The 27013-nt window shown below is 53.5% G+C and overlaps 2 protein-coding genes across 5 annotated transcripts in view; one reads left to right on the top strand and one right to left on the bottom strand.

Moving 5' to 3' along the window:
* The first annotated feature begins 494 nt into the window (after nucleotides 1–494).
* SLC12A7 (solute carrier family 12 member 7) lies at nucleotides 495–8998 on the top strand. Its single transcript, XM_078617439.1, has 3 exons — nucleotides 495–809; nucleotides 1929–2062; nucleotides 3119–8998. Exons 1-3 carry the CDS (start codon nucleotides 556–558, stop codon nucleotides 3208–3210), a joined length of 480 nt encoding a protein of 159 aa, XP_078473565.1. The 5' UTR covers nucleotides 495–555; the 3' UTR covers nucleotides 3211–8998.
* A 9033-nt stretch (nucleotides 8999–18031) lies between these two features.
* Nucleotides 18032–27013, bottom strand: part of CYLD (CYLD lysine 63 deubiquitinase) — a 48012-nt gene continuing 39030 nt past the window's right edge. For all 4 annotated transcript variants that reach the window (XM_078617673.1, XM_078617671.1, XM_078617672.1 and 1 more), the window contains 3 exons: nucleotides 26601–26719; nucleotides 25156–25408; nucleotides 18032–24702 (listed from right to left, as the gene is read on the bottom strand). In XM_078617673.1, the coding sequence (XP_078473799.1) occupies nucleotides 24518–24702; nucleotides 25156–25408; nucleotides 26601–26719 (557 nt within the window). In that variant the 3' untranslated portion in view covers nucleotides 18032–24517. The remainder of the gene's footprint in view (nucleotides 24703–25155; nucleotides 25409–26600; nucleotides 26720–27013) is intronic.

Raw genomic sequence — 27013 nt, 5'->3', positions numbered from 1 at the left:
CAGGTGGGACCGTCACAGCTAAATTTACTGTATCAAGTGAGAAAAATCCAAGAGACAAGATCTTAAATACAAGTTAAGGGGGGAGGGGGGGGAGGGGCTTGTCTGAATGTGGCAGCCAGGGGAATGGCCTTGATGGTCCTCGGGATCGCGGCTAAAAGAGAACAATGGTGCTTATTATCAGCTAACACCGGCCACAACCATGAGCCGATGTGCACCATGTTCTCTTTTAGCCCCGCTCCCGAGGAGCATCATCATGGCTGCCACATTCAGACAAGCCCCCCCTCCCCCCCTTAACTTGTATTTAAGAGCTTGTCTCTTGGATTTTGCCTCACTTAATACAGTAAATTCAGCTGTGACAGTCCCACCTGATGACGGAGACTTGTGTTGCCTCCGAAACGTCGTGATTTATTATTTTATTTCTATTATTATTTCTATTATTTATTTTATTTGTTACCTACGTGACTTTACCGAAAAAACCCTAAGAGTATGAATCCTTGCAGTCACGAAAGCTTCAAATCTAGAGGGAGTTAACGTCTCGCCGCCGCTCAGGCCCAGATGGTGAAGGACCGCCACCTGCTGGCGCGCTCGGAGAGCATCGTGTCGGAGGACGAGGAGTCGGAGGCGGCGACGGACGTGGTGCCGAGCCCCGAGCGCGTCCACATGACCTGGACCAAGGAGCGCTACGAGCGAGCTCACCGGCACGCCGCGGCCGCCGCGGCCGCCACGGCGCAGCAGGCGCGCGCCCAGGACGGAGCCGCCGCCGGCGTGGGGACGCCCGACGGCTTCCGCGACCTCCTCAACATCAAACCGTGAGCACCGCCACGGCGCGCCGCGCGGGGGCCAGTGCACCGCCGTGCACCGCACCGCCTTGCACCGCAATGCACTATACCGCACCGGTGCACTGCCTTCTACTGCACCGCAGCATTGCACCGCATTGCATAGCACCGGTGCACCGCATTGCACCGCACCGCATCGCACTGGACCACTGCACCACATCACACTGCACCGCACCACCGCATGGCACCAGAGCACCGTGTCGCACTGCACCGCACCGCTGTACAGGCGACTCCCGCACCGACGACCTAATTGGTCCCTGGACGAGGGGTCGCAAGTCGAGCCGTCGCAAGGTCGAAACCCGTCACATGCCAATAAAGTAGCAAAATTGACGACGAAAATAAATGTCAATAACCCTAACGAACATGTATTGTAACTTAACATAACTTGTGCAAACAATTATTGAGTAAAAACAAAAACTTAACATAAAAAAATTCCTTAAGTATTTCTCTGCACGTGCATCACATTTCGTCTTCTCGGACAGCGGTAGCGAAAGGCGAAAACATTTTTAAATTCGAAGAAAATTAACCAAAAAGTGGTTTTGCGAAAGAGACGCTGCTGCGTTCGCTCTCACCGCAGCCGCAGACTGTTGGACTGCACTGTACACACGCAGACGGCGCCAAGTCTGCGCTTGACATGCGCAGATTCGTCACGTCGGTAGCAGTCGATCGTAGATACGAGTTTTGGTCATTTCCGTGGGGATGTGATTTACTTTAGGAAAGGTCGTAAAAGTGGGGGGTCACCTGTACCACACTGCCTTGCACCGCAGCACTGCATCACGTTGCACCGCATTGCACTGCGGCGCACCGGTCTGCAGCGTCACGATACCACACCTAGTCTTACTCACACACGCGCCACACCCACCACTGCGCTGGGGTGTGGCTGCGGTCGCCAAAGCTCAAACCTCGGACTACGCCGGCTCACCCGCTCTCCGAGTCTTCGCCGGAAAACCGTAAACAAAGAAACATCGCCGCTCGACTCGGCACCATGCAGACGCAGAAGACGACGAGGGACGACCCCCGACCTTCCGTCGTTGTACTTTAACCTCTCTCCCCCTCCCCACCGCCCCCCTGTCCGCCCCGGTGACCCGGCAGGACGCAGTCGAACGTGCGGCGCATGCACACGGCGGTGAAGCTCAACGAGGTGATCGTGAGCCGCTCGCACGACGCTCGCCTCGTGCTGCTCAACATGCCCGGCCCGCCCAAGAACCCCGACGGGGATGAGAATTGTATCCTTGCGACGTTCCGCGCGGCCGAGCTGGTCGCCTCGATGCGGCCGCCGGCAGGGTTCACCGGCAGGGTTCACCGGCTGGGTTCACCGGCAGGGTTCACCGGCAGGGTTCACCGGCAGGGTTCACCGGCTGGGTTCACCGGCTGGGTTCACCAGCTGAGTTCACCGGCAGGGTTCACCGGCTGGGTTCACCGGCAGGGTTCACCGGCTGGGTTCACCGGCAGGGTTCACCGGCTGGGTTCACCGGCAGGGTTCACCGGCTGGGTTCACCGGCAGGGTTCACCGGCTGGGTTCACCGGCTGGGTTCACCAGCTGAGTTCACCGGCAGGGTTCACCGGCTGGGTTCACCGGCAGGGTTCACCGGCTGGGTTCACCGGCAGGGTTCACCGGCTGGGTTCACCGGCAGGGTTCATCGGTTGGGTTCACCGGCTGGGTTCACCGGCAGGGTTCATCGGCTGGGTTCACCGGCAGGGTTCACCGGCTGGGTTCACCGGCAGGGTTCATCGGCAGGGTTCATCGGCTGGGTTCACCGGCAGGGTTCATCGGCTGGGTTCACCGGCAGGGTTCATCGGCTGGGTTCACCGGCTGGGTTCACCGGCTGGGTTCACCGGCAGGGTTCATCGGCAGGATTCACCGGCAGGGTTCACCGGCTGGGTTCACCGGCAGGGTTCACCGGCAGAGTTGTTTTTATAATTGCTGTCGGTTGTTTCGGCGGCACCAAAGACAGAGATCCCACGTGTAGCCTTAAAAGACTGTTGGGGCAAGTGCTGTTAGCGAGCAGCACCCATGAAGGCCGGTACGGGGTGGGTGGCCGGCACCACGCCCGAACCGCCTTTGTAACCCCAGTGGCGATGTTTACACACCGCACCAAGTACTCATTTAAGGCTGAGTCGACCTAGGGGAGGCCCAGGACCGGTTCAGATAATCGTCACCGGTGTTGGCCGTGAGCGGGAAATGAACTCGGGTCGCCGAATTCGTAGCGCGACGCGCGAACCGCTACGCCACCGCTTCCCCACCAGCAGCAGTTTCCCTTGACCCCTGACCCCGCCTGAAGACATGGAGTTCCTGGAGGTGCTCACCGAGGGACTGGAGCGAGTGCTGCTCGTCCGAGGCGGCGGTCGGGAGGTCATCACCATCTACTCGTGAGGTCGCGGGTCACGAGGTCGCGGGTCACGAGGTCGCGACGCCTTCCTCCCCCCCCCCACCTTCCTGCGCCGCCACGTTCCCCCCTCCCCCCTGCTCTTCTGCGACGCGTCTGCGCTCCGACTCGCGTGTTTGGTGCCGCGTCGTCGTAACGAGCTCTCGGCTTTAGGATTTCTCTGCTTCCGCTGCGGCTGACGGTCCGCCGTCGAACGGTGGCTTTTCGATTGTTTTTTTTTGTTTCTCTCGGAAACTCCGCGTCTGTGTTGGCGGTCGCCGACTCTGAGAAAGCCGTCCGTCCATAGTCGCGTCAGTTTGCCCGTCCGTCCGCGCGGACCGTTCGCACATTCGTCCAAATCGGCTCGGCAGACACCGGGTCAGATCTGACCGAGGCTCCAGTCTCTGCCAGGCCGCGGTACCTACGTTGAACTTTTTTCGCACCGCCGTACGTAGCCAACCGAGCTAATCGGAGGTGCGGGGGAAAGACGACAACGCTCAACGCAAACCACACCGGCCGCCGCTACTCGCCCGTCTTTCAACAGCGCCCCCCGCGCGGGAATTGCTCTGTGATCGATTGGCGCGTGGGGGTCCTGTGGATGGGGGGGGGAGGGCCTGTGTGTTTTGTCTGATCGTTGGCGTTGGTCTTGGTCTGGCCGGCCGGATCCTGGGGGAGGGGGGCGGTAGCCTAACGAAGGGAATGCTCTCTTTGTCGTTCGTCACACACGTGTAAAAAATACTTTTATTTCGTAGCTGCTGCGCGCACACGTTGCCCGCAGATCCCTCGCGTCGCTCCGCGTTCCGTCGCCGTGCGCCCCAGCGCCCGCGGGGGTCGCGGGGGCTCTGCTATGTGGAGCAGTTCGTTGGTCGCGGGCGCAACCATCAGGTTTATAAGATAATAATAATATATTTTTTAAAAGTCACGACCGTGTAGTTCCTTGGTTAAGACGTCGCTAACGGTGGCCGGCGGCGGCGGGGGGGGGGGGAGGTGGGGCTGGCAGAGTTTTCATCGCGGCCGTCGCGAGCGCTCGTTGTTTCAGGCTCGGCTCGAGACGTCCGCCTGCCGCCGCCGTATTTTGTGTTGCGTCCTTCCCACGTGCAGCGTGCGGCAGTTGGTTCAAGCGGCAGCAAACCCACGGGCGACTCTCGCGTCGCGACGTGACGTCGCTGATCGCTCGACGTCAACTCCCAAAGGCGCGTGCCCTCCCAAACTCTCTACGTGCACTTCCCCCGCCCCCCCCAACGTTATTTATTTATTGTTACACCGCTCGAAGGTATCGGATGTTTTGAACGCCCTCGCGGTGTTCAGCGGCGTCCTCCCCGTGCGAGGCGGTGGCGAGCGCTCGCTGCGCCAGCTCCCTCGCCGCTCCCCTCGCCCGTCCCTCGGCCGCGGGGGGAGGGGGGGGGGGTGCGCGAGTCGTGCCGGATGCCTGATTGGGGTGGACGGAGATATTACGATCAAAAAAAGCGAAAGGGGTGGCCCCTGTAGATGGGCCGGACTCGGAATCTCAAAGTCTTTACTTGGACCGCAGGAGGAATCCGATGAGCTGTGAAGCTTTTGTTCACAGGTGCTCCTGCTCGGGGATGGGAGTTGGGGTTAGTATCAGCTGTAGGCCTGGCTACGGCTGGTGTGAGATTGGCTTGGAGGCCAGGGGCTCGGGTGTAGCGCCAGCAGCAGCGGCAGCATCAGGTTGGAGAGGGATCGGGCCGCTGCTATCGCCTGCACGGCTCGTTGGGCAATGCTGCCGTGGGTGTACGAAGGGGGGTTGGCACAAGTTGAGGGTCGGCGCCGCGTAGCCACTCGGTTGCCGCCGCTGCCCATGGCGATGCTCCCGCCGTCTTTTGCGATTCGTCGTTTTCTCCACCCGCCCTCCCCCCCCCCGACGTTTGTTTCTGGACTCTCACGGCGGCGATCCGCGGCGTTTTTATTTTTGCGGCGCACAGAGGAGGGAACCTCGCAAGCGGCTCCGGCCAAGGTGCACTGGGCGGGCGAGGGGATCGCGGGCCTCACGTTGCTAGTCGCACTTGTCAGTGTTGGCAAGTGGCCTTCTCGTTACTCAAGGGGGTGACCTCTCCGGCCGTGGGCTGGCCTCGCCCTCGTTGTTGATCGTCGGCGCGGTGCGGCGTGGCTGCTCGCCCGCCGTCGATGTGCTGTGGATTGCCGCCGGTCGATTTGTAAAGAAACGAAGACGCTGCTCCTGGCGCGCAGTTGAGCGGGGGCCGTGCCGTGCCGTGCCATGCCATGCCGACGATCCCCGAGAAGGGCGAAACCTGTGCCACGATCTGAGCCACGAGGGGCGGCCACGGAGGGGTGGCGGACCAGGTGGCCGTGCCACGATTCCGGTGGATCGTCGCGATTTCCAGCGACCGTCGCGATCCGATTCGGGAAGGCCAGCGGAGGTGCACCGAGGGTTGGTGGATCGCACACGCGCTCGCGATTCTCCCTCCCTGTACCCGGCTTGCCGCGGGCCCCAACTCGGCAAGCCACGGCGTGAGCCTTGGGGGAGCTCCGACGGCGAGCAAGGTTCACGACGGCACGCGCAGTGCCCGGCGAAAACCGCCGCGGGCCTAGGTGGATGCACAACGGGGTCGGCACTTAACCCTGAAGAAGAACGCACAAAACTTGAATGACGTCGAGCTTCAGATGTGGAATGCTGTGCACTAAAGAGACGGAAGTGGAACGTCGAACGGGTTTCCGAATCGACGCCGGTGCACGTTTTAGGCTTTTCGAAGGCTTGGCGGATTAAACCGGGAGCCCAAACTTTACCCCCCCCCTCACCCCCCCCGGCGGGTCTTGATGCGGCCCACGCGACGACGACGTTGCCCCCCCCCACGCCCTCGAGTGATTCGGAGCGCGCCGTTGCTCTCGCTGAGATTCCGCTTCCTGTTGCGACCACGTTTGTTCGTTAAAAACGGCGCCCCGCGACCGCCGTTTTTGGACGGTGGCTTATTCACGGCCGGTGTCGTTGGCGACGAACGTCTCCCAGTGTTCTCGCCCGATTATTTTATTTTTTTTAAATATATCTTCTTTTTTTTCCGTCGGCCGTCGAAGCTGCCGCAGCGCAACCACCAAAAACCTTCGCGGCAGAGTCCACGGCGGCCACATCGCCAGCGACGGAGGCCGACGGGAGTTGTTCTTTGGGCCGTTTTGTCGACGCGCGTGTCCGGCCCGTTAAGCGTAGTTGCCCGCTTGCCGTGTGCCCCGCGCTGCTGCGTAAGGGATGGGCTTCGGCGGCGCTGTTGGTCGCGACGTTTGTGATCCGGGCATTCTTTTTTCGCGGCTGCAATCGCGATTTTATGGTCCAGTTGGAAAAACCTTTCGTGGTTACAAACAAAAGTTTTGAAGAAAAAAATATATAGAGATAGAGAGAGAACTGGGGACCAGGAAAGTTGCATCAATTTGTTCTGCTGTCCCGTTGCACTTTTTAGTTATAAAACGCTATTTTTTTCTGTCTTTGCGCCAACACGCAAGTGCCCGTGGCGTGACCCGCCACGCTGCGGTGCCGGGTCGGCTGCGTTCCCGTTTGTCCGTGCGTAGGCCCCGTCGCCTCCGGCTGCGCTCGGCGTCTTGGTCGTGTTCGCGCGAGGCAGCGAGTTGGTCCACGAGTCCAGGGCGGGCATTTCAATTGTCCGGTACCACCTGACGTCGGCCATCGCTCGCGTGGTTACCACTTTACCCCGCGTGGCCAATCGCGTGCCTCGCCATTTGAAACGAGCGTCGTTGGCAAATCAATCGTAGCCAGTTATAGAGATAGGTCCTACGAGAGCTTCGCTACCTCAGCTCGTACCAAATCTCCGCGCTGTCGGGACTAAGCGAGCGGTGAACGCAACGGCAAATTGGAACGTTGGCGTCTTCATAATCGCAGCGAGCAATAACGAAACAGGGTAATAATAACCGCGTGGCCCAGAGGTTGACACATCGCCACAAGTGCCCAGCGATTCATGCGGCGGGATTTACCAAAGCGTGCAGCCTCCTCCTCCTCCCGTAGCGCAAACCTTAAAGACCTCCCGCCACCCCCCCGCCGGCTGTCCTCGTTAACGTGGTCCCTGAGGACGTTCACCGTGTCGGAATCACAATGCGAACGATTTATTTATACCGGACGAGGAATCCGAAGAGCTATGAAGCTCTATCTCCCCCCCCCCCCCCCCGATTCGTTAACCGGGGCCGTCCCCCTTGGAGGATGGAGAGACGAAAGTGCCTCCCCTCCCGCACACAACAGGGCCTGCGTGCGTGTGTGTGCGTGTGTGTGCGTGCGTGCGTGTGCGCGTGCGTGTGCGCGTGCGTGCGTGTGTGCGCGAGCGCATTTGCTTTTCTCTGTGTCGCGAATAAGGTGGGCGGCCGTGGTCTCGCAGCCGAAATGCGGTGAAGTGACCCGCGGCTACAGCGCAGGGGTGAAATTCGCTCGTTGGCGTCACACCACCCGCGGACAGGCCCCCCCCCCCCTCCGCCTTGCGGGGCAAGCGATGAGCACCGTCTCTCCGTGGCATCGCCGGCAGTTTGGGGGGGGGGGCAAAACAAAATAAAAAAATCGACTCCTCGCAGCGCGCCCGCGATATCGGCAGTAAGGACGCGTCTGTCCGTCCGCGTTTCCGCCCCGGCGCATTTGGGAGAAGGGCGTTTCTGAACTTGCGGATTTGCAATGTGGCCCCGTGCGTCACTCTGAATGCAGCCCTTCGTTTTTAGATCCTCCGCTGGACGAGGGCCTCCCACCCCCCCACAACCCCCTCCCCCCCCCCCCTCCTCACCGATGCAGTGCAGCTTGTGGATGATTGTACGACCGTACTTCAGCATGCTGCATCATCGTGGTTGGTGGTGAAGGGCCCGGGGGGGGGGGGGGGGTGGAACGCATTTTTTGTTTATTTTTATGCCTTTCTTTTTTTACTTAAGACAATTTTTACGAGGTTAATTTTCAACAAAAAAATGGGAAAATGTTTGCAATACAGTCGCGAATTTTAGACCAGGAGCAGCCGGTGGGGTGGAGTGGGGTGGGGGGGTGTGGGGGACCCTACGTACCCACAACTTCATGTCTCGAGGCCCCACGGCCCACGCGAGGCCCCTCCCACTCGGAAACGGCCCACAGGCCGCCGCCGCCGCCGCACCTCCCTCCACGAGCTCGTCAGCAGCACTCATCGGGTACCGGGGGGTAAGGGGCGCGCGGGGGGGAATAATCGCGACCCGGCAACCGCTCCGTGGCGCGAATTCCTCACCGCGCCCTCCGGTCACTTCCGTCATCGCCAGGGCCTCGGCCTGACTCGCGTGCGCGTCGCTACGGCTGAGTGACACGGGCGTGGGGGGGCGGGGGCGGTGTGCGCGTGGTGGTCGCGCGGCCGCCCCCGGTTTTGCGAGACTCCCAACTCGGGCCGGCCGCGGTCGGCCAGAGATTCCTCGCTCCCCGTTCGAGAGTTGTGCCGTAGCGGTTCGTTTGCAGAACGGGGTGACGGGCGTGCGAAGCGCTGGGGGAGGATCTTTCACTTTCGCAAGGAGACGGTGGGAATGTTGATGCGCGTGCGTCTGTGCGTGCGTCTGTACGTCTGTACGTCTGTGTGTGCGTTATGCGAGCGAGCGGAGGGGCGGTCGCTCCGGCCGGCTTTGTTCACGTGCTTCGGTGTCGCCGTGTTGGTTTTAGCACGTTGTTGCTGTTGTTGTTGTCGTCGTTTCGTTTGATGTCGTTTTGTAATTACAGTACAGTATATATATTTTTACAGATTTTTAGTGCCGTCGTCGCCGTGCGTCCGCTTCTCTCCGTTGTGAGCATTTTGAAAGAAAAACCTAAAATAAAATAAAAATGCCCCCCTTTGTGTGTTTTAGGATTTTCTTTCTTTAAATCGAGTTTCGCATTCCTGGAATGGATCGATGTGCGTTTCGGTCTCATCGCGTGTGTGCCTGTGTGACTGTGTTTCTGTCTGGGTCTGTGCGTCCGACTGTGTGCGTCAACCCCATGGCGCACCTGGGTTTGTCCCGGGACCTCCTGCCAGCGAGCCTTCAACACTTGACGTGGCCTCAAAGTGCACCTAGCCTGGCACAAGTGCCGTGGTGACGTCCCCCGCCACTTAGTGGCGAATGGCGGCTGTTGATGTCGTGTGACCTGCTTGACTCTGCCTCAAATGAATACCTAGTACGGCGTGTAAACATCGCCACCAGGGAGACAAAGGCAGCATGGTGCTGGCCACCCACCCGCTCGTCCACTGTGCCGGCCTTCATTGGTGCTTGCTGACAGCACTTGCCCCAAAAGTGTGTTGAGGCTATACGGGGGATCTTTGTCTTTGTGGCTTGGTAGAGCGGTGGTTAGCGCCTGGCCACCCGAGTTCAATTCTCGTCCATGGCTAACATCGGTGGTGAAATATCTGAACCAATCCTGGGCCTCCCTGAGGTCAACTCGCTCTTATTTGGGTACCTGGAGCGGTGTGGACACATCAGTACCGGGGAGACAAAGGTGGCATATCTGTCCACTATTTACTAGATATGCAATGACTCGTTGTTGATGTTGTTACACAATTGGTGTTTGTATTAACCAACTGTGTACGCGGTGATTCTGGTTTGGCTACACCACCTCATGTAATGTGATGGCCTTCACAGCTGTAACTCGCTTAACGGGCACTTGCCAAAACAGCCTATGCATCTACACAACAATCTCTGTGTGTGTTTGTACGTTTACATTTTGACGCAGAGATCTTGGGTTTGAATCCAGGCAGTCTCACCTGTGATTAACCTAGAGAGTTGCTGCCCCACCCCTGGCAGCTGTATAGGTCAAGAGGCAATTCGAAGAGGTCCTCGGAAAGTCGCTCTGTCATATCCGCATGCAGCCGCGCCAGAGATCCGGACGAATTCTTTGACGGCCAAAAGCGGGACGAAGAAAGTGAGAAAAAAGATGGCCAAAAATCTGACCAAACAATATACAAAGAGTTCACTACTTTAGCCCTGCCGGTGTGTTGAAGAGTGAATCAACATCATTTAAAAGTTAGAGTATTATTTGGCCGTGTCGGGTGGTGGAGGGTTACGACACATTTATAAATAACGTGATCTAACCCAAAAACCTTTGTTATGATTAATATTGATCGCGAAAGCCTACGTGTTAAATATACAAAGACACACCACGTGTCATCCTGTTTAAATACGAGTACTTTATTAAAGCAGTCGTCCCTAATCTCGCAAGGTCGCACAGACAACAGTAGTTGTATTCTTACGATGCAGCACAGCACTGAACCTCAGCGGTGTGGCCTGCAGGCCGCCGCTCGCTCCCAGCGGAGTCCCCGCCGACGCGCGGACCGGTCGTTCGATAACCACCTGGGGTGACAAACGCTACCGCTGTCCACCCATGGGCAGGAGAGCTTAGCGCCGTACATTCTTTCTGTTTTACAGACACCGCTTCCCATTCATTTTCATGTGCAATGTTTGGTATTACGTAAACATTTAATTCCGTACGATATTCCCGATCGGACAATAGCTACGTACGGCACCCTTAAACAAAATGTTGAATACATATATAGCTACTGAAATAGCTACCACTGTGACCTTGCTATCGTACGCACGTATGATCTAGAGCTAAAAACGCTTCAAGATAATCATTTGTTAGGATTTGCCATGCTGGGTTGATTCCGTTGAGCCATATTTAAAGCAATATAAATGCGAGGATCAAAAACAATTATTCCCATCTCGAGGTTCGGTAACCCTTGCACCGCATTCTCCCCAAATTGTTTATTTATTTATTTTGGTCGATTCGAGTCGGCCCGCGAACCAACCCTGGGGTCCCTCTAGAACCACCACGTGGTCGTGGTCAGGTGGTACAGACTTCGTGCGAAGACGAAACGCGTCGGAATGGCGCCACGTTCAATAAACGTCGCAGGCGGTGGGGGGGGGCGGCACAAACGTTAAACTCGACTGTCCAAAGGCGTAGCAGTCGTCGTAAGCTTTCGAGGAATAATATTATCCATAATAAAAGGGGTTTTTATGGGAGTTAGATCGTGTAAATATATCAATGTGCCGTTCAACCCGGCCACCACTCGACACAGCCAATTAGTAAGGTCTGTCACGTGAACAAAACGTGATGAATCGTGACTGCTTTAGCACAGCGGTGCATTGGAAAGTAAACCCCGCGACATTTCAACGTTGAGTCGGGTGGTGGCGGGTTTAACGACACATTTATATTGACGCGATCTCACCTTAAAAAAAAAAATCAACTTTCATTATTATTGTTACGGGTAAACTCGACTTTTTCTCGCAAGCGTTCCGTGGAAGAGCAACGCCCGCGGTGGAAACGTCGCGTCTGCAACCAACTTGAGCTGCCGCCTGTGTCAAGCCTCAGAGTTCTGGGAGAAATCGGGGGGGGGGGGGGGGGTGGGGGCCGGGTGGGGGGCAACTCGGGTCAACGCGAGGTGCAGTTCCACCCTGCGCCCACGTCCCAGGGATGGACGGACAGACGCGCAGAAGATTGCCCAACGAGCCCCAGGCAAAGGCGGCAGTAATTTTCACGTCACCGTACACTGTGCAGTCTGCAGATGCCTCGCGCAGTCCCGTCTGCTACAAAGATGGCATCTCCATCTGCTAGAAACAAAAATTTAATACAAAAAATATTCCCCCACGTTTGTGAAAGTGACAGATCGATCTGATCTGTCACTTTCACAAAGGATGGAAATTGCCACTCTGATCTGCCACACCTAAACAAATGCGGGACAGTCATCTCTGCTTGACGTCCTATTGACAAATGCCCCTCACAATTTCCCACTTACTGGTGTTCTGGGTAATAACCTTAGTGATCACTCCTTCATATTTAGGGTAAGATCGTCAGCCAGACCCAAAGCCCGCTCCTAAATTGGTTGATGAGCACTCCATGAGACACTTCAGCATACAGGCATTTACTAATGATGTGCTTCACTCGGATATTGACAAGGTCTGTGATATCCCCAAATCTGACTACGGCTTGTGAGACCTTCAGGTAAACACGTTTCTCCAAATTCTTAACAAACATGCTCCGTTGGTTAGATTTAAAACTAAAGGCAACCTCCCACCATGGTTTGATCCTTTGACTACTAAGCTCATGAAAACCAGGGACAAGGCTTGGGCATGTGCTCAGAAAAGTTATTTGGTCAAAGGCTGGCTAGAATACAGGATTTTAAGGAATAGATGTGTCAAAAAAATACGGCATGCAAACAATGCTTACTTTTCACATGGCAACGCCAGGATCTTCTGGAAAACAGTCAAATGTATCGAAAGGGCATCTGACACGGATATTCTGCCCGTTGCGCTGAACCGAAATGGGGACCATTTTTCAGAGCCCCAAAAAGTAGTCGACAATTTGAACCTTCATTTTTCTGAAGCTGGTGACCTTTTTAATAATGTATTGGGAGTCACCCCTGCTCATGCAATTTCCTACACGCCTGTCCAAACATTAAACGAATTTAGTTTCCAGCCTATCCACGGAAAAGTAATGTTTTGAAACAACTTTCCTACATCAAAGGGTCCTCCTCTACCGGAGCGGATAGTATTCCCGTCTTTGCTCTGCTAACTGTTGGTCACCTAATTTGCAAACCTATCGCCCATATTTTCAACCTGTACATCAAAGAAGCATCAGGACCTCTAGAATGGAAACATTCCTATGTTCATCCACTTCACAAAGGGGGCCCTAAAGATGATAGAAATAACTACCGACCTATCTCAATCTTGTCCCCGTTGATGAAAATTTTTGAAAAATTATTGAACTACCAAATTACCAGTTTCCTGTCCGACAACAATCTCTTAAATCGAAACCAATCTGGGTTCCGAAAAAAATACAGCACCACATCTGCTGCATTACTCTCTGAATCACATTTACAGTAGCCTTGATAATAAGCAGTACTGCGCCAGTCTTTTTCTTGACTTGTCCAAAGCCTTTGATACAGTCGACCACAACACCCTGCTTAGTAAACTAAGTTGCCTCCGTTTCTCCAAACACCCAAACTGTATTCATAGATGGCTGGAGGTCAAACAGTGCTAAGATAACAAAAGGGGTTCCACAGGGTTCCATCCTCGGCCCCCTCTTGTTCTCTCTTAATGTCAATGACTTGGGCACTGACCTGGATCATTCCAGGGTAAATCTTTTTGCAGATGACACGATACTGATGACTGCTGGCCGCTCTCCGGATGACGTGATTGCTAAGCTCCAGTGTGATTTCAACAAACTACAACATCAGCTAGTTGCTTTTAAACTAGTCCTGAATACCTCCAAAACCAATGTGCTATGCTTCTCACCAGGACTAAAGCAGGAAGTTATTTTCCCCCGATTACTTTCCTTAAATAATTATTAAATAGAGCAAGTCAAAATCTATAAGTATCTTGGGGTCATCCGTGATTCAAAACTGAATTTTCAAGATCAAATTGATTATATTGGTAAAAAGACAAAAATAAAAATTGGTTTTCTGTATCGACGCAAGCACTGCTTCCCCCCTATGTTCCATTTGGAATTGATAAAAGCAACCATACTGCCTCTACTTGATTACTGTGACATCGTATATAAATCAGCCCCCAGTACTGTACTGAAGAAGCTTGACTCAATGTATCACTCGGCCTTAAGATTTGCATTGAACTGCCCAAATAGGACCCACCACTGCGATCTCTACATTGGGTCAAACTTAACATCTCTTAATGATCGATGGCTTGTCCATCAGATTTTATTTATTCACGATGTACTTACAAAAAAATCAGCAAACTACCTGCTGGACCTCCTCACTGTTTCAAAGAACAAATTTGACCTAAGGTCTTCGCTCATTTACCAGCTTCACATTCCCTATTGCCGTACAAATACTGGAGGAAGGGCCTTTGCTATTGATGCCCCCAGGGTCTGGAATGCTATCACCAATAAACTGCAACTTGGATCACTACCTGTGAGATCTTCAGAGGTGGGACAAAGTCATTGTTATGCAAGTCCAAGTCGAGTCGCAAGTCATCAAATTCATGACTCGAGTCTGACTCGAGTCCAAGTCACATGACTCGAGTCCACATCTCATAGGTGGGACAAAGTCATTGTTATGCAAGTCCAAGTCGAGTCGCAAGTCATCAAATTCATGACTCGAGTCTGACTCGAGTCCAAGTCACATGACTCGAGTCCACATCTCATAGGTGGGACAAAGTCATTGTTATGCAAGTCCAAGTCGAGTCGCAAGTCATCAAATTCATGACTCGAGTCTGACTCGAGTCCAAGTCACATGACTCGAGTCCACATCTCATAGGTGGGACAAAGTCATTGTTATGCAAGTCCAAGTCGAGTCGCAAGTCATCAAATTCATGACTCGAGTCTGACTCGAGTCCAAGTCACATGACTCGAGTCCACACCTCTGGAGATCTTCACTCAAAACTGCGCTAGAGGAGTTGTACACCCCTAGCTGCCAGTGCTATTCAGTCGCCTGAAATCAAATGTATCGCTCCGGATGACCGCTACAAAGTATGATCTGTGTTTTGATTTAGTGTGCTGATCTTTAAAGGTGCATTGAAAAATGTTGATACTCCTACTGATTCTCCTGCTGTTATTGAGTGACTCATGCTGCCAGCTATGGCTGCAAAGTTTGGTCGTACAAACTCTTTGGTTCTTTCGGTAAAGTCACGTAGGTATAAAATAAGATAAATCACGACCTTTCTGGCGCAACGCAAGCGTCCATCATCAGGTGGGAAAGCGTGGCCTGCTGCTGAGGCAGACTGTTTTAAAGGGTTTGAAATGGGTGTAGCCTAAGGGTCATAAAGAAGTGGCCGGGGCTAGTGATGTTAATGTGAGAAATTAGCATGATGTTAATGTGAGAGATTAGCATGTAACTGTAAGATAGGAGGAGAGCGGCCTTCCTCCACGAGGGAGTGCAACCGAACGGGTGTAATACGAAGGGCCTGTGTTACACCCGATGGGTTGGGTTGCACTCCCTCGTCGAGGAGGCCCCCACCTCTTCTCCTTTTCTACAGTTACATGCTTATTTCTCACATTAACATCATGCTAATCTCTCACATTAACATCATGCTAATTTCTCACATTAACATCATGCTAATTTCTCACGTTAACATCATGCTAATCCCTCACATTAACATAGCCACTTCCGTGCCCTCTGATTTCTCACATTAACATCATGCTAATCCATCACATTAACATAGCCACTTCCGTGCCCTCTAATTTCTCACGTTAACATCATGCTAATCCCTCACATTAACATAGCCACTTCCGTGCCCTCTAATTTCTCACGTTAACATCATGCTAATCCCTCACATTAACATAGCCACTTCCGTGCCCTCTAATTTCTCACATTAACATCATGCTAATCCCTCACATTAACATATCCACTATCGTGCCCTCTAATTTCACATTAACATCATGCTAATCCCTCCCATTAACATAGCCACTTCCGTGCCCTCTAATTTCTCACATTAACATATCCACTTCTGTGCCCTCTAATTTCTCACATTAACATCATGCTAATCCCTCACATTAACATATCCACTATCGTGCCCTCTGATTTCTCACATTAACATCATGCTAATCCATCACATTAACACAGCCACTTCTGTGCCCTCTAATTTCTCACATTAACATCATGCTAATCCCGCACATTAACATAGCAACTTCCGTGCCCTCTGATTTCTCACATTAACATCATGATAATCTCTTACATTAACATAGCCACTTCCGTGCCTTCTAATTTCTCACATTAACATCATGCTAATTTCTCCCATTAACATAGCCACTTCCGTGCCCTCTAATCTCTCACATGAACATCATGCTAATTTCTCACATTAACATCACTAGCTCCGGCCATTTCTTTATGACCCTTGGGCTACACCCATTTCAAACCTTTTAACACAGTCTGCCTCAGCAGCAGACCACGCTTTCCCACCTGATGACGGACGCTTGTGTTGCGCCCGAAACGTCGTGATTTATTTTATTTTATACCTACGTGACTTTACCCAAAGAACCAGAGTATGGATTCCTGCAGTCACGAAAGCCTCAAATCAAGATTTGGTCGTACATGTTATGTATATCGTTTATTGTTAAATTTGAATCACAGTTTCTATGATCACTGTTACATTGTTTTTATAGCTTTATTTTGGTGATTTCGGAAACGTTTTGGTTTAGCCATATTTGTTTGTTGTAGTACAGAGTTGGCTGATAACTTTAATCGAAATTGTCTCATGGTTATTGTTTGACTTGCATCCCACTGGGATTTTTGCACACAGCGTTGGTGTACGGTGCTTTTTATGGGAGACTTTGCTGATTTTTTCCTGGCTTTTTCTGTTGAACGTAGTCACTTTAAGATGTTTTCTTGTTCATGTTTTTGTTTGTTGCGGTGGCACCCGATTCAAGAGCCGCATGGCTCACAGCGCTATACCTAATACATGAACTGAACTGAAATCAGTGGGCATTTACATCCTTTGCGAAAGTGACAGATCGGAGTGGGCATTTCCATCAAGTAGAGTTGTTTGCATTCTCATTTTCGGGGATGCGATGTCGGACTCTGGATTTGGATTCGGGATTTCTGCCCGCACCAGAGGATGCTTCGGCCACGCAGTTAAACTTTCAACTTGTGTTTCTGTTGTTGTTGACTAATCAGACATTGAGGTTCTAGTCAGAAGCCTCAAACCGATTGTGGGGAGGCAGGGGCAGACTAAGCCAATTCAAACGGCCTGTGTAAACAGCCACTGCATTCTCTCTCCACAATTGAACCACAAAGCATTTCCATTTCATAGCAGAAGGAAGATGTCAACATCCATGGGACAAAAAAAATTATGTTCGGGGGGCGGTGGGGGTGGGAAAAGTTACAAAATTACTACTTCGGTGGAAGAGACCGATATGTGAAGGCCACTCTCAGTTATCCGTGGGCGGTGAACGCGGGTTGCGGATGAACCGCGCTCGCGAGAACGCTGTTGCGACGACACGCGATGGTTCACTCATCGAACGCTCCTCGCTCGCAGGGGGGCCGCCGACTCGTGCCCCCCGCGGAACCGCAGACTCGTCGGCACGACGGGCGGAGGCTCCATCCCTGCACCCCCCCCCCCACTCGACAACGTAGCTCATCAATATGCTCCATAGCATAATTTAGATTCGTTTTGCGTTATCCTCGTTATATTTTATTCAGACCCCACCCACTCACCACCCCACTACCACCCCCTTGGACAATGGAGAGTTGACTGCAACGTCACAAATCGTAATCACGCGAGTTGGGCTTAGGGCTCGGGCTCATGAACTGTGCAGTGCGACCTTGCAGCGCAATCGCTTGCCCCCCGATCCGTCCCTCCCCTCTGACGCGTTCCAACCTCGTTCGAGTGACCGGCGCAGGCAAGCAGTGTCGACGAGCCGAGTTCGGCAGCCGATGTGGCAAAAGCGCCGCGTCCACGTCACGTGGGTCCGATGGTGGAAGTTCTCGCCTGGGGCTAAACGAAACGAAAACTCGACGAAGCAAACGGCATTTTAATTCAAAGCCAGTGGGCGGTAACACCTACATGCAGTACTTTCTCTGTAAGGAGGTTTCTGCTGCTCTGATCAGGGCTGGATTTCGGGTTGGGGTGAGGAGACAGACACATTGTCCATGGCCCACAATTCCAGAGGAGCCTATAGGGGAAGGTGGGGGGGGGGGAAACCCATAATTTGTAACAATTTAATTGAATGACTTTTATTTAATATGAACAATGTCAGCAATGCTACCTTGAGTGACTGCTGTCTGCACGTGTAAGAGGAAGGTTCGTGCTCGAGGATAGGAAAGGGGTTTTCTCCGCTGCGGAGTCCGGGAAGGAGAGCGGCGGGGGAGGAGGGGCCTTAAATCCAGCCCCGTCTCTGCTGCAGGTGTGCTGTCAATAAGCGAGGAACAGTCTCTCATCCCCGCGCCGTGAAGAGCTCTCATTGGTCATTTATTGACACGGAAACCTCCCCGCGCAACCCAAAAACGATCGTTCGCGAGACGAGGCAAACTCGTCGAGGTGGAAACGGATTGAACGAATCGGCTTCGGAGAGAAGGACGACAACCGAGGTCGGAGAGAGGGTTTGGTCTGGGCGAGCGCAGCACAGGAGCACAGCACACGAACACAGCACGCGAGCGTGTGACACGCGCACGCAATCGGCGGTCGTCTTAACGAACAGGACACGCACTTTGAAGTCGTCGGAGCTGCTGCGAGAGCGCACGGTGCTGGTTTCGTATAAGGCGTCCATCCCAGAGTTGAGCGAGGCAGAGTTCGAGTCCCGTCCACTACGACCATTCACCCGCCAAACCTCTGCCCCTCCCCCCCCTGCGCTCCTGACCACGTACTACGGGTAGCTGATAACTTCAGGATAGGTGACACAATCAGAAGGGGGTGCAACGTCCCGTGATTTTCTGTCGTTTGGCGAAACAACAGAGCCGAGTGCGACGAACAATGGACGGGGTGGGGGGGGCTTGAAAGGAAATTGAAGGACGTGGGTCCATTGGCCAGAGCACAGGGTGGTGCGAGAGGATTGGGTCGCGTCCTTTCCCCCGACGTAGACCACACGCGGGACTTATTTCTCAGCCAGCACGAGGTCTCTCATCAAGAGCTGTGCCGTTCACTGCGACAACCCGCAATGCAGCAACAATTCCGCAGACAGATTTCGGCGCAAATTATTTCCCCGCACCACCTGGACACCGACCCGGACAAGTCTGGGAATCGGCGTCTTACGCAGACCAGGCGGCAAGCCTGGGGTGGGTACCACGAGCGGTGGCAAATGTGAAGCCATGCCACGTTCCTCGCGCGTCAAATAAAACAATGGATCTTGCGATTACGCACTTCGCCGATTAAGGTTATTATTGCAGTTCGCTTTTATTGGCGATTTAAATGCGTTGGTGCCACTCAAGTTTCGCCATCTCAAGCGGTGTTAACAAGTCAACTATTTGGTCTGGGCACCATGGCCTACAAAAACATGAATTCACAATAATTTTAAGGTGGGTTGTTGCCTTGAGACCAGTGGTTCTTAACCTGGGGTGCATTGGAGGTAAATCATCAAAACACAAGAATGAAGCACGGGCACGCCAGCACAACCACTCTGTTTCATCAAACCCGATGCATTTATTACCATTATACATGTTTTTAACAATTGAGAACCAAATGGGTGCAAGGCTGCAGTAAAGGTTAGGAACCACTGCTTTAGGCCATGAAACAACCGGAGCAATTGTAAGGCAATCGTCACAGGCAACAGTTGCCAATAATATTTTCTATCACGAAAAAAATCTGTTGGCTCGTATATTTTCGGCGAATCTGACCTCTGCTCCCACCTCGCGTGCAACTGGCAATGGCAACTTCCAATTCAATCGCAGATTTTGCGCGCTCTGCAAACCAATTGTCGATTGTCAACCTCCCCCCCCACGCTTTTCAACAAAGTATTTTGTCACTGGCAAGACCGAACTCTCGTTCCCTTCTACGCCGAGGTTTTTAGCTACGACATTTAACCCCGGGGCGTCTAAACACGAGCGCGCCGCTGGCAAAGCACGTGACACCATACGTCACGGGTCTATATCTCTTTGTTTGTGAGGGGGGCAGCTTGTTGGGCCAGATGTGGGGGACATTGGCCTCCAGTTATGAACCCTTTCACAGGCGGTCCTGTCTATTCTCGGGGACATGCCAATGCCCTCCAAAGTCAAACGTGGGGTTTGTTTGCAGGCCACACACGTGATAAGGTCAGCTTCTACCACACGGTAGAATCTGGAAAAATGAAACTCCTGCGCGGAAGGAACCAGGATCATACCCCGTTCGTTCGGAATTGGTTTACAAGCCAAATATAAAACGGCCTCAAGTTTACAGAATAGATGTGTACAGCATTCCCTCGTTATTCACACACTTGCTTATCCACGAGTTTGGCAATCTGTTAATCACACCTGGCACTTTACACGACTGCATTTAAAGTGATTAGAGATACGGTAAGTTCATTCATAAACTTTTATTTAATACATTAACATTAATTTTTACTTACTGTTTAGTATAACCATTTCAAATAGTTTTCATGTAATAATTGTCATACATTTAAGAAACGTATTTATTCATTTATTTACGTAAGGTAATTCATTAATGAAAAGATGCAATGGTTTTCGTAGGCCAAATATCATTATCCGTGAAATGTGCTATTCATTAGCAATACCATCCGCAAACAATTTGTTATTCACGAGCATCTCCGGAACGTGTCCTTCGCAAATAACGAGGGCATCCTGTTGGCTACCAATGGCCCCCCAATGCCATTGCCAAAGTATCATGGGGTTTGGGCCTTCAGCCTGGCTTTACCACTCAGACATAAGTGCTAAAAAGTCCTGGATAGTAAATCGCAAAAAGGATGCTTTCAGTTCTTGAATGTGACCTGTAAAAAAACTGAAGAAAAAGCTCGCGGAGTTGCTCGCACTTTGGCTGCAAAGCAAGAGATGGTGGGCGTCCTTAACCAAGGGGCATTTCACCCAAACAACCGCAGGCCGCGCCATTCAAACGAACCAAGCTGGCAGCTCGCCATGCAAACAATCCGCACGTGGAAACACGCCGTCAGCACAATGCGCCCACGAGCACTCCATACTGACCACAAAGTCGCTTCGGGCACAGTCGGCATTCTCTACTCAACATTCCCATCGTCGTCGTCGTCGTCATCATTCATTTGTCTTTTTTTTTGTGGGCAACGGCGGGCATTGCTTAAACGAAGACATTTCTGTTGTTGAAAATAAATCGACAGGAGTTGAGCTGGTACCGGTGGAGAATTCTGCTGTCAGTATAACGCCAGTCGCATGCCCACTGCCAGCCTTTCCGGGTGCGACATGAACCTAGGTCTCCCTCCCTGGCAAAGACAGCAACTTTTGATGCACCTCAACGGGTTTCTTTCATCCGCGGGTCCCGCGTTAGGGAACGGGAAATGATTTGTGTTCCTGCACAGTCAAATGTATGTACGTTGAACTTATTTCGCGCCGTACGTAGCCAACCGTGCTAATTGGCGGCGAGGTCATGGAGGTGGATGGACTCTGCTGGTCACGGTGCGGGGTTGGTGAAGGTGGTGCCGACTGGTTCAGTTCATCATCACTGATGTTGGCAGTGGCTGAGAATCGGTCGAAACATTGTTTTGATTTTATGGGGAATTCAGCCATCGTTCTGCAGAAGAAAATGTGGCCAAGTGATGCCCAACATAGCGCCATGGATCGGCGTCTTGCTTTAACCGGAACGTACTTTCAAAGTAGGAACTTATCTGTCACTTTAACGTCGTGCGTAATTCATAGATTTTTATGTCCGATCTCAGAAGCGAGGCAAGGATTGAACCTAAATTGTCATGATTGGGTGGCCGCCGGCGGGCAACCGAACCGGCCTGCTTGAGGCTGCCGTTGGGGCCTCGCGCAGCGGACACTGGAGCGGATAAAGGCATCGCACTCGACGATGACTCGTGGTCTGTGGAGGCCTTCATCCAGCAGTGGATCAATAAAGAGGGCTGTGTACATCCAGGGTCATAGGCAATCACTTATTTTAGTGGCCACTCCCACGGATTTCGGTTCTGCCTTCACCTGAAGGAGCAGCCCGCAGATCCCATTCACAATTGTCATAAATTTGTGCTCCAAATTGGCAGGGCTTGCTATTGCGCCGCTGTTTGACCCGGAAGTGGCTCATCATAAGCCAGTAGTGGAGAGGTTCTGAAGCCGCCCCACTGCGAAGCACCATTAAAAGTCAAGTTTCACGCTCAAGGATATTTAATAATGGTCGTAAATTTACAGCCTCGGTCAATCCAATGGCTGAGCGTTGTCAGCCATGGGGGATGCGTAACCATACTTCACCACACCAGTCAGTCGGGGGTTGACCAAGAATGGAGCAGGGGAGTGGTAAGACCGGCTATCACTTGACACTGACTTTAGACGTGGCCGCGAATCAAACTTGTGATTGGCTGGGCCTCACAACTGCACCGTCGCTTGAGGGCCTTAAAAGACCGCACGCTGTGGGCGTGCGGCCACCGACCTGGTTGCAAATGCTGCTGTTGCTGGCAGCAGTAAAAGCACGGGTCACGTTATACTGACAGCACACAAATCCGACCGGTATCACGATTCAACGTACAGCCGCGGTACACGATTCCCTAAGATGTGGTACATTCAGGCTTGGCGGACCCAAGTTCGCGCTTCGTAAGCCGACAAGAGCGCGCGCAGGGGGTTCTACGCGGTTAACGCATTAAATACAAAACTGTACACACACGAGCCACAGGCTAAGTGCACGGGAATAAGGGAGCAACGAGGCGGAGGAGGCAGCGACGTTCGCGTGATAAAGGGAGTCATTGCTTTTCCTCGACGGTCACAAACACAGCGTTCACGATGGCCACAGTGCACAGCCCGGGGACGATGGGGAAAACTCTTAGCGGGTTGCGTCAACGCGACGAATGGCACACCGCCGTGTCACACCGTATTGTGTACTTCTCCGTCACGGCTTGCGGCAGCGGGGGGGGGGAGGGGAGTCTAGGCGATCGCCCGCGGAGCAACATGCACTGGGGAGGTTTTTTTTGTAACTTTTTTTCTTTTTTTTCCTTTTTCGCCGCCAAATTAACCGAGCGTTTAAACAGCCGCGCGGACGGGCGGGGTCAGGCGGGGTGGGGCGGGTTTCCTGACGTTGATAAAGGCGACGGCGTAAGACAGCGGGGCGAGCTCGCTACGCCGACAGGACGCGAACGGTGAGCGAGCAACATTCGGCATCGTGACGGCGTGCCAACTCGACCCCACGCACAATACGCGGGAATCGCACGTGCACGCACTCGATTCTCAGCGGAGGCAGGGGCGTCCGCCGGACTGTCTTACGCACGCCGGGATGACGTTGGCCTTGTGATTTAGGGGCAGGTCCAGCCTATATAGTAAACCCTAGCCCGGTTCAGGTGGCGTTAAAAGCTGCGTCTCAAGTTTCTCCTAGATAAATACGATTCCGATCGAGTGCCGAAAGCGGCGCCACGTTGTAAGACCACGCGTGCCCACCGGGGTTGAGCGACGACTGTTCTGGCGCGAAGGAAGCTCAGATGCCAGGATCGGTGGCGACTACCGTCGTAGCCTTGCTGCCTGTTTGCCAACAATCAGCCGGTTCTGCTTGTGGTGTACGGTGGCGAGCGAGGTTTGGGAAAAGTGGTGGCCGCGGCAGGTGGCTTGCCCGCGGACGCAGATTTTTCTCCGTGAGGCTCAACGGATGAAGGCGGCACCTCGCACTCTCCGGCTGTATCGGGCGCGAGCGCGGCTACAAACGCCGGACAGTCCCGTCCCGGCTGACGGGGTTGCGAGTAAAAATCCAACAGACATTGCACGCAATTAAAACACCAGAAATCAGACCCCGACAACAATAATTACAAAAAGAAAATTCCGACAACCGATCATAATGACCGATGTTAACAAAAAAAAATTATAAATGCAAAAACATTAATAATAATAGTAACGTAAACGATCAAAACAAAACAAAAAACGAGATAACAAAAAATGTATACACATCTCTTTGGGGTATGGGAAGATGACCCGAAACAGACGGGACGAAACTTCCACACCCCCCCATCCCCCGAGTGCCACGCAAATTGTGAGTGCCCTTGAGAAAGAACGAGGGAAGGGGGGAGGGAGATGACGAAGAGTGGAGAAGTAATGAGAAGGGAGTGTGCAAGGAGGAGGGGGAGAGAAACCTAAGGGAGAGAAGGGCAGTGGAGTGGAGAAAACAAAGGGGAGAGACTGGGCAGGTGTAGAAGGGAGAGAAGGGGGAGCAGGGAGGGTCGGATTTGAATTTTCACCGCATTTAAATGCAAGTGCACAGCAAGTCTCTCCGCACAAACCAACGTGAAGTTATTCTTGCCACACATATAGGAGAAGTGACAGTCAGCCATTGGGCAGGGAATCGACAGCACGGACAGCTCAGGGAAGGGGCTTCCAAGCTACGGAGGAGCAATCATGGAATGGAGCCGGAAGAAGGGCCACGATCTGGGAACCTGGCCATTTCATTGCAGACATTACAATTGAAGGAAAGTTATAAATGTTCCCGTTATGGTCAACGATCGCCAATTTGTAAATAACCTAATCGTGCGATAAAACCAATAGCGGATATTATGGCCCGACATCTCCATCTCGTCCGTATCGAGAGCTACGCACAGCCTCAACGCTCTCTCTGCAACGTCTCGCACCGCACGTTTTGCTGTACCCAATGGTGGCGGCACCGATCGACCGGGGGAGGAGGAGGAGGAGGAGGAAAAGTACAAAAGGGACCCAAGAGTCCGCATGAGCAAGGAGAACCCTCAGATGGGAAAGAATAAGAACAGAGAGTTGAAGACGTGAGTGGGTGGGTGGGCGGTTGATCTGGCGGGCGATCGGGCGAGCAGGCGGGTGGATCGGGCGGGCGAGCAGGCGGCAACGGTCACTTGTAGAGCATCATGTCGCGGTGCTGGTACATGCACATGTACGCGTCGCACAGGAGGCGCGACGCCGGGCCCTCCATGACGCGTGGGTCCAGGCCGTCCAGCTCCTCGGGGCGCATACTCAGGTACTGCGCCACCTCCGGGCACTCGCGCACCTCCGGGATGTTGAAGCCCTCCTGCCCGCCTGCCGGGAGGGTTCGCGGGTGAGGGAGGCCACGGGAGGAATTGGTTTCCAAGCGATTCGCGGCTCAGGCGAGTTATCGAGGCGGTTGGTTGGTCATCGCTCGTTTACAGCCCTGAGCTCGCGGTGGAAAGTCCACATTTCTGTGGTGGGGGGCAAGTCGGTCGGTAGGACAACCGCTCTTGACTGAACAGTGGTGCTCATTTTATTAACAGACTCCAATGGGACGATGGGCTGAGTCAACCCCCACAAACCAGGAGTTGAACTCGTGACCGTCCGATTTGCGAGCGCACGCAAACTCCAAATATACAGCGGGCGTCAGGGGTCGGGATGGAACCCACGACCTCCTGCATACCAGGCGAGGTAGTTAACATCTCCTAGCCACCGCGGTGACACGAGTGCAAAGGTAAGCAAGTCACGGAAAAAATAAATAAATAAAGTGTACGCAGCAATCACCTTCACGGTCGGCCATGCTGTCGAAGAAGAGCCACGACTGTGGGGCGGGGCCGTGCTTGGCGAAGGCGACGTAGTGGCTCGTCTGGATGCAGAGAACCGCAAACAGCTCCAGCTTCTCGCGGGCCACGCCGAGGCAGCCGACGCCGCCGTGCCGACGCTGACGGCCGGGCCCCAGGAACGCGGCGCGCACCTCCTCCGTCACCACGAGCTTCCGCACCGAGCGGTGCTGCTGCCGGTCGGGGTGGTTGTGCACCTGCGCTCCGGCGGGGGAAGGGGGGGGCAAAAGCGTTTGGCGACGCATTAGCCATCGTCAGGCGTGCCGGGTGAGCGACAACTTTCGTCGGCGTTCGGATGGAAGCGACCGTTTTGATGCGCGCGCGAGGAGAAACAAACTTAACCGTGGGTGGGATGGAGATTGTAAGACGCTGACTTGCGGGCGGCAGAAGGCAGTGTGACAAAGCCTCATTGTTGTATTGTACCATGCTCCGATGTCTATGCTCAGCGCCTTCACCAGCCTGCGGTGACGAGCGTTGTGAAGTATGCTCAAATGACCCCCACGACCCGTACGGCATGGGGTGGGGGTCTCATCCGGCAGTGCAATGACAAAAGAAGCATGGCTGTCGCCGTGCATGCTGACTTCGTGGAATAAAAACGTCGACTTGGCGACATTTGTTGTAACTTTCTGACCTGCCCCTTACTGAACATCCGTGACAAAGAGCTTCACAGCTCATCGGATTTCTCCAGGATAAGTAAAGATTGTGATTCTGTTAAATTTCGATTTAAAGCTTTCGTCACTGCAGGGATTCATCTTTCCGACAGACCTGTTCTTCACCTGAGGACGGCTGCTTGCGTTGTGGCCGAAACGTCGTGAGAATTTTATTGTTTTATGTTTATTATTTTATTATTTCCCTTCTACGTGACTTTACCGAAAGAACCAAGAATATTGTGATTCTGAACAATAAATTACATCGTCACTGTAATTGCCGTGTGAGAAGTGGCGGCACAGCGGTTAGCGCACCGCGCTACGAAACCCGGCGCGCCCCCGCCGAGTTCGATTGCCGCTCACGGCCAACATCGGTGACGATTTATCTGAAGCGGTCCTGGGCCTCCCGTAGCTCAGAGGTCGGCAAACCAAAACAACAAGAGCGGCCATTTTTTTTAGAATTCGGTAAAAAAAAACTCGATGTTTCAAGAGCCGCGATTCACCGCGATGCATCGCGGTGAACCGCGAGACGGACGGCGGTGGTCCGTGACGAATCACCGTCGCCAAGCGGAGCCTTAAAGAGCCCGCCGGCATGCCGGAGCCGCAGGTTGCCGACCGACCCCCGTGCCCGAGCTCAACTCGACATTAAACGAGCTCCCGGTGCGGCGCGTGGCGCGTGAACGGAAGCGTTGGGGAGACAAAGAGGGGGCAGCCGCGTTGTGCGAGAGTGCCAGGCTCCCACCTGTTTGTTGCACATTGAGCAGAACTGCTTGAGGCAACTGGGTCCCATCCTGGGGTCGTGGTAGCAATCCTTGCACTCCTCCTCGGCGAGACCGCCGCAGATGTGGCATTCCCGCGGCGCTGTACCACACACACAACGCGAGGTGGTGGGGGGGGTGGGCGATGGGGGGGGGCGAGAGGGAAGCTCGGTCACGCGGTAAAGGTGTTGGGTGGTACGGGGAAATCGAGTCGGTCAGCGAGTCACAAGGAGACACGGCTCCACGATACGATGAATTATCGTGACTTTGGATCGGGATTCGATTCTCTAATCTCGCATTATTATTTTGGATTGTAGAATGATTAGCAGTGCTGCATCCAAGGGGAGAGTGGTGGCACATTGGTTAGCACACTCCACTGTGAACCTCGTGAGCTGAG

The sequence above is a fragment of the Lampetra planeri genome, chromosome 54, assembly GCF_965212315.1.
Source record: "Lampetra planeri chromosome 54, kcLamPlan1.2.h2, whole genome shotgun sequence".
Classification (NCBI taxonomy): Eukaryota; Metazoa; Chordata; class Hyperoartia; order Petromyzontiformes; family Petromyzontidae; genus Lampetra; species Lampetra planeri.
Note: the sequence above shows the minus strand (reverse complement) of the source record. Positions and strands in the feature narration are given on the sequence as shown.

Coding starts and splice junctions, on each gene's coding strand:
- SLC12A7 (XM_078617439.1), top strand. CDS start 556: ATGGTGAAGGACCGCCACCTGCTGGCGCGCTCGGAGAGCATCGTGTCG. Junction 810..1,928: donor GACCTCCTCAACATCAAACC/GTGAGCACCGCC, acceptor GTGACCCGGCAG/GACGCAGTCGAACGTGCGGC. Junction 2,063..3,118: donor CCCCGACGGGGATGAGAATT/GTATCCTTGCGA, acceptor CCCCGCCTGAAG/ACATGGAGTTCCTGGAGGTG.